General features: G+C 41.2%; 1 protein-coding gene across 4 annotated transcripts in view; it reads left to right on the forward strand.

The window, feature by feature from the left end:
• Positions 1–10,734, forward strand: part of KARS (lysyl-tRNA synthetase) — a 19,791-nt gene extending 9,057 nt beyond the window's left edge. For all 4 annotated transcript variants that reach the window (XM_015292605.4, NM_001030583.2, XM_015292604.4 and 1 more), the window contains 12 exons: positions 39–204; positions 1,098–1,191; positions 1,433–1,619; positions 1,797–1,922; positions 3,886–4,005; positions 4,872–5,034; positions 5,134–5,307; positions 6,036–6,121; positions 6,939–7,024; positions 7,343–7,469; positions 10,141–10,284; positions 10,605–10,734. In XM_015292605.4, coding sequence (XP_015148091.3) covers positions 39–204; positions 1,098–1,191; positions 1,433–1,619; positions 1,797–1,922; positions 3,886–4,005; positions 4,872–5,034; positions 5,134–5,307; positions 6,036–6,121; positions 6,939–7,024; positions 7,343–7,469; positions 10,141–10,284; positions 10,605–10,691 — 1,560 coding nt within the window. In that variant the 3' untranslated portion in view covers positions 10,692–10,734. The remainder of the gene's footprint in view (positions 1–38; positions 205–1,097; positions 1,192–1,432; positions 1,620–1,796; positions 1,923–3,885; positions 4,006–4,871; positions 5,035–5,133; positions 5,308–6,035; positions 6,122–6,938; positions 7,025–7,342; positions 7,470–10,140; positions 10,285–10,604) is intronic.
• Positions 10,735–10,760: the final 26 nt, after the last annotated feature.

The raw sequence follows: 10,760 nt of genomic DNA on the forward strand, positions 1-10,760 counted from the left end.
TAACAAAATAGTTTGGTTTTGTTTGTTTCTTGTGACAGCAATACTACAAGATCCGTAGTCATGCAATCCAGCAGCTGAAGGGCACCAATGAAGATCCTTACCCCCACAAGTTCCATGTAGACTTATCTCTCTCAGATTTTATAGAGAGGTACAGTCACTTACAGCCAGGAGATCACCTGACAGATATTACAGTGAGTGTGGCAGGTAAGGTGTAATCTAGGATTCAGGAAGATGGTCTGTTGCTTTGCAGAGCCAAGTTCTAGATGATTTTAGAGATGGCGTGGTGTCTTTTCAAATTTTGCTGATCTTGCTGCTCCTTTCAGTCTTGAGGCTAAGTCTGAAGCAGTTTTGGACTATTCAACATAGGACCTTTCAGACTGAGCAGACTGCAAAATTGCTTATAAGCAGAAGATGGGATAATGATTTGGGCTTCAGCACCACCAAAGCTCATGTGAACTTTTGTGCAGTCTTATTAGATTTGAGGCTTGAACTGCCTCTCTTTCATACTTAGTGATCAGTGCAGGGCTGATGATCTTTTATCCAAGTGATAATGTTGTGGCTTTTGCTCCTGTGTCATAAAATCATAGAATGACTCGTAGGATGGTTTAGGTTGTTAGGGGCCTTTAAGATCACCTAGTTCCAGCCTCCTGCTATAGGCAGGTACACCTCCTGCTAGACCAGGTTGCTCACAGCCCCATCCAGCCTGGCCTTGAATGCTTCCAAGATGGAACATACACAGCCTCACTGGACAACCTGTTCCAGTGTCTCACCACCCTCACAGTCAATAATTTTTTCTTACTATCTAGTCTACTCTCTTCCAGTTTAAAACCATTTCCCCTTGTCCAGTTGCTACCTGCCCTGATAAAAAGGACCTTGACAACTTTCCTGTAGGCCCCCTTTAGTTACTGGAAGGTTACTATAATTTCTCCTTGGAGCCCTCTGTTCTCCAGGCTGAAGAGCCCCGGGTCTTTCAGCCTGTCCTCATAGAGGAGGTGCTCCAGCCCTGTGATCATCTCTGTGGCTCTCCTCTGGTCCTGTTCCAAGAGCTGTGTCCTCTTAGGGACATGTTTCCCAGTGACCTGCATTTTGCTGCTTAGGTCGTATCCATGCAAAGCGTGCCTCTGGAGGGAAACTGATTTTCTATGATCTTCGTGGTGAAGGAGTCAAGTTGCAGGTCATGGCAAATTCCAGGTAAGTAAAGGTATTCCTATTAGCATTCTAAACTGAACTGCATTCTAAGACTTAGAGATCTGTATTTTCATCTCTGTTCTAGTAGGGATTGGCTTGGGCAGATAATGTTTTGTTTTGGATGTTGTCAGTCATTGGCTTCCCTCTTACCTTTTTAAAGAATTTAGCCTGAGAAGAGATGTGCAAGACAACTGTAATGTTAAATTTTAAGCAAAAGTGCTTATACTGAATTTTGTAATTACAGGCTTTACAAGTCTGAGGAAGAATATTTCCGTATTAACAACAAACTGCGTCGTGGGGACATTATTGGTGTTGTGGGGAATCCTGGGAAAACAAAGAAAGGAGAACTGAGTATTATTCCTTATGAAATAACTCTTTTATCTCCATGCCTACACATGTTGCCTCATCTTCACTTTGGCCTCAAAGACAAGGTACCTGTCATACTTGCTGCTTTTGGAGGTGATTTGACAGATAGGTTTTTATTGAATGATCTTCTATTTGCTAATGATATTAGAGAGCAAAGAATCATTCATCTTGTTTTGTTTTGGTACCCTTTTGTTTTTTGGCAGTCCATTTTGTCTGGCTTGTTCTAAAGATATTTCTTTCAGGAAACTAGATATCGGCAGAGATATTTGGATTTAATTCTTAACGATTATGTGAGGCAGAAATTTATAACCCGTGCAAAGATTGTGACATATATTCGGAGCTTTCTGGATGAATTGGGCTTCCTTGAGGTAAGGCTTCCTTGTTATTTTTGTCTGCATACCAAATGTATTTGGAGCTTCTCAGTTTCAGGGATTCTTTGTATACAAGTTCACCTACCAAGTTTTTCTAAAGTGAGAGTAGTTATCTTACCACAGTGTATTTTATCAATTTACAGTAATGGAATCTGGAGGGTTTTTTTTTTGTTTGTTTGTTTGTTTTGCTTTCTTTTTAAAGTTATGGACAGATACTTGCTTGATTTTTAGAAAAATACTGCTACGCTGTCATAAGTATCGTACTGTATTCTTCAGTTTGTTGTCAGGGCTTGTTTCTTTGCAGTCAGTTCAGTCCTCTGAAGTTCAACTGTATTTGTGATTCTGGTACTGTCTGGGATGTTGCCTAGGCAGAAAAGAGAGCTCCTTTGAAACTTAGGCAGAAAAAAAAGTATGGACTTAGGAAGCAAGGTCAGACTGCACAGGAAGACTGCAGTTCACTATTGCAGGGAGAAAATTTCTATGACCACAGATCATCTGGAATTGATGCTGGCCAGTACGGTGCAGAGTAACAAAGACAGCTTTTTCAAGTGTTAACAGCAAGAGAAGTTTTAAAGAAAATAATGGTCTATTACTTGCTGAGGCTGGTTACCTCGCAAATTGGGTTGATGATAAAGCAGAGATATTAAATATCATGTTTGCTTATCTCTAAACTCACTGGTCTCTAAACACCAGTGATGGTCCCTGGGACCCTTGGAATGCAGGGTTGGAGGTCTGTGTCTGGTGAAGTGCTAAGCTCCCAGTGAATGTTGATTTGGGATGGGCTTTGCTTTTGCAGTTGTAGTCTCCAAGGCTCAGTGGGTTTCTTCTCAGGGTACTGAAAGAGTTGGCCAGTGTTGTTGCAGGATCTCTCAGTTATTTATCAGTTATTCTGGGAATCTGAAGAGGTCCCAGTTGGCTGTAAGTTAGTAAACATTATTCTGAATTTCAAGAAGGGCAAGAATTATAGGCCTGTCATAGTCTCTCTTTGGTGCCTGATAAACTTATGGTGAAATTATTCTGCACGTTACTGAAAAATATTTGAAAGACTGCAGTCATCGGTCAAAATTTGCATGGGTTTATGAATGGAAGGTCGTACTTTAAAATTTAATATTCTTTCATGACATTGCCTAATAGACAAAGTGAAAGCAATGGACACAATAAAAATTCTGATGCTGTCTCTCTCTGTATCCTTCCAGACAAAATGTATCTTTCTTGACAAAATCACTCAGTGTGATGAGTGAATAGCTTCCTGAAGGGCTGGGCTCAAAGAGGTGTAGTAAATGGGATAACATCAAGTTGGCAGCCAGTCACAAGTGGTATTCCCAAGGGCTCAGCTTTAGGGCCAGTTATCTTCAATACTTTTAGCAATGATCTGAACTCATCAATATAATGAGTTAAGTACTCCCTCATTTCCCTTGAGAGTGGAGAAGCCTTACAGAGTGAGCTTAAAGCTGTGTTGAGGGAGGTTCAGATTGGCTACTAGGAAAAAAATATTTGCTACAAGGTAGGTCAGGCACTGGAACTGGCCCCCCAGGAAAGCAGTCATGTCCCCAAGCTTGTCTGTGTTCAAGAAACATTGGATCTGTGCTCCTAGATATATGGTTTAACTCTTAGATTGCCATGTGTGGAGTCTGGGGTTGAACTCAATGGTTCTCCTGGGTCCCTTCCATATTATGATATTGTATAATTCTAAATAGCTTAAGTGACTTGTCTTTATTGGCTGTGTGGGAGAATTGGCCTTCAGAATTGTTTTCACATCCTAATATGTCAAAGATTAAATGAAATGCTGAAAATTTTCTTTAAAGTTAGCTGTGGTTGGTAGGTTGGTTGGTTTGCTTGTATTATAGAGTTCTACTGTAGAAACAGGAATGTCCTAAGGATGAAAGCAGGGCATGTATTGAGGGAGAAGCCTGGAAACATTTATGACAGTGTTAATTTTCTTTATTTTGTTATTTTACAGATTGAAACTCCTATGATGAATATAATTCCAGGTGGAGCTATGGCAAAACCTTTTATCACATACCACAATGAGCTGGATATGAAGTTGTATATGAGAATTGCTCCAGAGCTTTACCATAAGGTAAAATACAAGCCTCTTGTGGTTAAGCCCATATTCTCCAAATTGTCATCTCACACGATCACTGAATGGTTGAGGTTGGAAGGGGACCTCTGGAGGTCATTTGGTCCAAACACCATATTCATACAGGGACCCCTGCAGCAGGTTACCCAAGGCTATATCCAAATTGCTTTTGAATATTTCCACAGAGGGATACTCCACAACCTCTCACAGCAATCTGTGCCACTCTTTGGTCACCCACACAGTACAGAATAGTTTCTGATGTTCAAATTATGTTTGCTGTATTTTTCTTTGTGCCCACTGCCTCTTCCTGTCACTAGGCATCATTGAAATGAGCTTGGCTCAATCTTCAAGCTCTTTCTTCAGATATTTATGTACATTGATAAGATTTCCCCTGGAGCATTCTCTTCTCTAGTCTATACAGTCCCAGCTCTCTTAGCTTTTTTTCATTGGAGAAGCGTTCTAGTCATCCATTCATCTTTGTGGCACTGATCTGTTTCCACTGTGACCATGTCTCTCTTTTACTGAGGAGTCCGGAACTAATCATTGTACCCCCTGATGTTACCCCACCAGTACTGAGTGGAGGGGAAGAATGATCTCCTTTGACCTGCTGGCAATACTTTGCCTAATGGAGACAGTAGTATGATAGCTTTCTTAGCAGCAAGGGCATATCTCATTCTTTAAAAAAAAAAAAAAAAAAAAAAAAAAGTGTAACTGAAGAGAGGATTATTCCTGCATTATAGTGGACTCATTGGAATGGCATTAACAGAACAAAACTTGAGTCAGATTTGTCAGGTGATGTAGCGGTTATGAGCTCTTTCCTGTTCTTTTGATAATGTTAGTATTTATTTGAATTTCCTTCTGTTTAGATGTTGGTGGTTGGAGGCCTGGATAGAGTGTATGAAATTGGACGTCAGTTCCGGAATGAAGGAATTGATTTGACTCACAACCCTGAGTTCACAACTTGTGAATTCTACATGGCTTATGCAGACTACCGTGATTTGATGGAAATAACAGAGAAGTTGCTTTCAGGTTACATATGCATTATTAATTAAAAAAGAGTAAGAATTTCCAAAAATAATTGCATATTGTGTTCCACGCTCTCTTCTTAACTTCACTTTCCTCTTATAGGGATGGTGAAGCACATTACTGGAAGTTACAAGATCACTTACCATCCAGATGGTCAAGATGGACAGGCCTATGAGATAGATTTTACCCCTCCCTTCCGGCGCATTAGTATGGTGGATGAACTGGAAAAGACTTTAGGAGTGAAATTTCCATCAACTGAGTCTTTTGAAACTGAAGGTTAGATGTTGATTATGTATGTCTTAATTCTTCCTTAGGAAAAAGGGAGTAAAGATCTGAAGTCCTTAGCCTGCAGTCCGCCAGCTGCTTTCTCATAGTGGCATCACTATGTGGAATTGCCTTTCTCCAGCTTTGTCTGATACAAAAAAGTACAGAAAGAAGTGAAGCCTTCTTGCCATGCAGTGCTTGGCAAGATCTGACTGTCTTGCCTCTTTCTTTGTGGACTATACACTATATACTCCGGAGGCATGATCTGAAGAGTTTCTGATCTGTTGAAGAGGCACAGCTTTTTACTTCTTATTTATTCTGTCTTTTGTGCAGTTGAGTCTCCAGGTCTGTGATGATAGGTTAGGAATAAGATTATTCTTGGCTTTTTACAAAATGTGTGCATCTACTACTTAATTCTTGGAATTCAGAATTAAGGAAATACGTTAGTGCACTTTTTAGTAATTTTTCTAATATCTGGCAGTAATAATGTTGGATTGTATATAACTTGTCCAAGTTTCTAAAATGCAAAATAATTCTTTTTAATGTAAACTGATGAGAAACAGGTACTACTTTCATAGTGTTTGAAACTGACACTTAAGCTAATGTTTTCCATTATGATTTCTGCTGTTAATGTTTCCACTATTAAGATCTTGAGAATCACTCTAAGACATGTTGAAGCTTGCAGAAAGAAACAATGTGGCTACCAAGGTGGCTCTTACAATTTTTGTCTACAATTGCAGAAACTCGAAGGTTCTTTGATGACCTCTGTGCAGTGAGAAATGTGGAGTGTCCACCTCCTAGGACAACAGCCAGGCTTCTTGACAAAGTAAGTAAAGGTGTTTGGTTGGTTGGTTGGATTTTTTTTGTATTGCTGCCATCTTTGAGGATTTGTCTGTAGAAATACCTGGACCAGGCTCTGAGCGACTTGATCTAGCTTGCAGGAAAGTTGGACAAATGACTTTTTTAAGTCCTTTCCAACTGAACTGATTCTGATTTAATAGAAGTCTCTTCAGAGCAAGTTTAGCTGCATGTGAGAAAACACTGACATGCACTTAAGCTATTTCTCCATGACAATGAGAAACCTTGCTGTGTCAAAATCCTGTCATGTTCAATAAAATGCAGTTGACTGATGCATGCTTAGTATGAGCTCTAGAAGATTTTAGTGTGAAAAGTGATCTTTTAGGCCCAAGCCAGATCTGCTTTATCTTATGTAAGCTTTGTTCAAGAGATCTGTGTATTTGTATGTACCTTACTGAACTGTTAGATTTCCATATTGTTTCTTTTTTTTAATCAGTGGCATTAGCTGCTGCTTTTTCTGCTGCTTTTCTCATTGTCCTGTACTATGATACCCAAATTAAATTATATTACTTTTTTTTTTAGTAGGTTTTGCTATTTTATTTTTCTTATCCAATTAGGACACGTTCTCTGTTTAAAAAAAGACATTTTTTGTATGATTACTGTGATTAATAAAGCTTTTTGTTTTCATGGTTTACTAAATGGATTCAAACCATTTCATGGTTTTACATGGACTACTAAAGCTTTTCGTTTCTTCTGTACTGAAGAAAAGGAAATAAGATGTTTGGGGAAGGTAGTGCTGAGAAGTGATACTGTACTCTACATGTGTTTTGCTTTTATTTTCCCAGTTAGTCGGTGAATTCCTCGAAGTCACTTGTATCAACCCAACTTTCATCTGTGATCATCCACAGATCATGAGTCCTCTAGCCAAATGGTAAGGGTATGATACGTGGTCATAATGTAACTCTTTCAAGTCCTTCACTCCTACTTCATTTAAAAACAAACAATAAAAACAAAAACAGGAGGTACTGATGTTACATGCTAGTTAAATACTATTCTGGCACAAGCCTATATAGATCTTGGTTCCTGAGGTATGAAGCCCAGCATCTAGAGGAGAGGTGTATTCATGCTGACTAGTTTAGACAGCTGTTGCTGCCAAATATGGGTAACCCACCTGAAGTAATGTACATGCTCTTTCAGTTTTGTAAATCCATTTATTTTAAAATGTGGTTGATTTGTCATTTTCACACAGGCATCGCATTCATCGGGGACTAACAGAACGCTTTGAGCTCTTTGTGATGAAGAAGGAAGTGTGTAATGCATACACAGAACTGAATGATCCTTTCCAGCAGCGGCAGCTTTTTGAAGACCAGGCTAAGGTAGGGTGTTTTGCTAATAGGGAGTCAATGATTTAGGTATGTATAAAAGTATTTTCAAATCCGTCACTAGTCCCTACTGATGAAAAGAGTTATGATTACACAGAGTGAGTGTTCCTCACTCAAGTGAAAGCCTGTTGTTAAAACTTGCTTTATTGTAAAGGAATTTTGCTGTGAGGTAAACAAGTCTAACCTCTGCTGTTGAGCAGTACTTCTAAGTTTTGGAATATCTTTAGTAAAGCATTTGACGCTGCTAAACTGAGGAAGTGTGGTCTGAACAATCAGGTACTGAGGTGGACTGTGAACTGGCTGAAGGAAAGAAGTCAGAGAGTTGTGGTCAATGGGACAGGGTCTAGTTGGAGGCCTGTAGGTAGAGGAGTCTCTCAAGGGTCAGTACTGGGACCAGTACTGTTCAATATATTAATCAGTGGCTTGGGTGAGGGAATAGAGTGCACTGTTGGCAAGTTTGCTGGTGACACAAAACTGGGAGGAGTGGCTGAATGCCAGAAGGCTGTGCTGCCATCCAGCGAGACCTAGACAGGCTGGAGAGCTGGGCGGGGAGAAATTTAGTGAAATATAACAAGGGGAAGTGTAGAGTCTTGCATCTGGACAAGAACAACCTTATGTACCAATATTGGTTGGGGACTGATGCGTTGGAGAGCAGCATAGGCAAAAGGGGCCTGGGGGTTCTGGTGGACTGCAGGATGATTGTGAGCCAGCACTGTGCCCTTGTGACCAAGAAGGCCAGTGGCATCCTGGGGTGTATTAGAAGCTCTGTGGTTAGCAGGGCGAGAGAGGTTCTCCTCCCCTGCCCTGGTGAGACCACATCTGGAATATTGCATCCAGTTCTGGGCCCCTCAGTTCAAGAAGGCCAGGGAACTGCTTGAGAGAGTCCAGTGCAGAGCCACAAAGATGGTTAAGGGACTGGAGCATCTTCCTTAGGAGAAGAGGCTGAGGGAGCTGGATCTTTGTAGCTTGGAGGAGACAGGGGTGACCTCATTAATGTTTATAAATATGTAAAGAGTGGGTGTCAGAAGGATGGAGCCAGGCTCTTCTCAGTGACATTCAGTGATAGGACAAGGGGCAACAGGTGCAAGCTGGAACATAAGTGGTTCCACATGCATATGAGAAAAAAATTCCTTACATTAAGGGTAACAGGACACTGGAACAGGCTGCCCAGAGAGGTTGTGGGGTCTCCTTCTCTGGAGACATTCAAAACACTCCTGGATGCATTCCTGTGTAACCTGGTCTAGGTGCTCCTGCTCCAGCAGGGCAATTGAACTAGATGATCTTTTGATGTCCCTACCAATCCCTGACATTCTGTTTCTGTGATTTTTTTCCCCCCCTTTTTTTTGTACCTGCAATACTGATCTGAAAAATGCAGATATACAGTTTTATCTGTCTTCCTCATATTGAAGTTCAGTTATTTTTCCACAACAAAGCCTTTGTGTAAACATACAACACGATACTTCTAGCTTCTTAAATAATTTTCCATGTCCAGTAAGAGTTTGAATGGAATGACATATCTATTTTCAGAACTGAGTTCTTTTAAATTGGTTCACGTAATAGAGTTGCATATTGGAAACTATTAGACCAACAAATGTATAGAACTAGATGTCTATACTGATTTTGTTATTAATTACATATGCATACACATGGACGTATATGTGCACATGTGATTGAGGTCAAATGGTACAGTCTGCAGAAGGAGTTCCTGTTCTTCCTATTTTTTCTGGTGGCTTTGCAATACCTGAGAGGATTAAACAATTGTCAAACCCTGGAAAATATAATTACGTTAAATAACTTGATAGTAAATTTCATAATGAATACTATTAAACATGCCTTGCCCTTTGGCCTGCTGTGTGCATGTTTGCTGCGCTTGTCTCTTTATAATTACAACCAGTTTTTGTAGCCCTTTGATTGTGTGTATAGAATTATATTTTCAGGGAAATTTTCATGATAAGGTGGAAATTGAATTTGAAGAGTGTCAGTTCATATTTTAGGATTTCAGACTCAGGCAGAGTATTTTGCTTTAGAACTTCTGCAGAATCTTTCTTGAAACTATGTGAGGCCAAATGTTTGTTGTTTCAACAGTTACAATTAAGATGTATTTATTATTATCACCTTTAGCACTTGGAGGCTGTCTGAGTAAGTTTACATAAGAAGTAGCAGTTAAGATCCCAGTGTTGTGGGGTTTTAATCTTTCTACTTGAAGGAAAATAAACAACCACTTAATTTTGTTTCATGAAACAAAGTTAGCGGTGATTCCAATAACTCTGGTCCTTAACTGTTTCTGTAAACACTAAAGGGAGACTTGGAATCAATTAACAGCTTGAGAAATGTTTGAAAGCAATTAATTGCGCTCTGGTCTGCTGCTGTGTATCTCCAGATCTGGCTTTCACTACGGGGAGGAGGCTGACCCTGGAAAAGAAATTTCTGGGTTGTAAGGGAACTGAACTTAGGGTTGATTTGGAAACGTGTACAGGGCACCTCCACAACTTTACAGGTGCTGAGGTTCCTTCATCTGTCACTGACTTGTGTGGCTGTAGAGGGACTTAGTTCCGTCAGTGACATGGCTGCTACAGACACATTCCTCCTTTCTGGTAGGGGTTAATAGCATTGGTACTATCCTAACTCTGTGCAGACACCCCCTACTGCTTATTTTCTCATTTAGGCAAAAGCTGCAGGTGATGATGAAGCCATGTTTATCGATGAAAACTTCTGCACTGCACTGGAGTATGGCCTTCCCCCTACAGCTGGCTGGGGCATGGGAATCGATCGCTTCACCATGTTCCTTACTGATTCCAGTAATATCAAGGTAAGTATTAGAAGCGGCAGTGCCTGCTGCTGGCTGCATCAGAGAATAGGAATGAGGTTCCTTAAAGCAAAATAGCAGGGCCTGCAGCCGTCTGTAATGCCGTACGGCTCAGACCTCCGCCCCAGCAGAGCTGGCCCTTGTCCTTTTCCTGCCCGCTCAGCGGTAGCCGTACGCGCGGCGCCATGCCGCTGCTCCGCTCGTGTCCCGTGCCTGGCGCAGGGCGGGACAGAGCAGCGGTCTCGCGAGACTTGTGGACGGCCGCGCTCTGCTGCGGTCGGCGATCCGACCTTGGTGTCCGCTGACCGTGTCCGTTTTCGCAGGAGGTGCTTCTGTTCCCAGCGATGAAACCGGAGGACAAGAAGAAGGAGGGGCATCTTGAGCAGCCCGCCGAAGGCACCTCTGTGTAAAGCCCAGGGCTGGTCATGAGTAAACGCAGCGATGTATGCCGTGTGCCTTTGTTTCTTTGTGCGCCTGCG

Source organism: Gallus gallus, chromosome 11, assembly GCF_016699485.2.
Source record: "Gallus gallus isolate bGalGal1 chromosome 11, bGalGal1.mat.broiler.GRCg7b, whole genome shotgun sequence".
Taxonomy (NCBI): domain Eukaryota; kingdom Metazoa; phylum Chordata; class Aves; order Galliformes; family Phasianidae; genus Gallus; species Gallus gallus.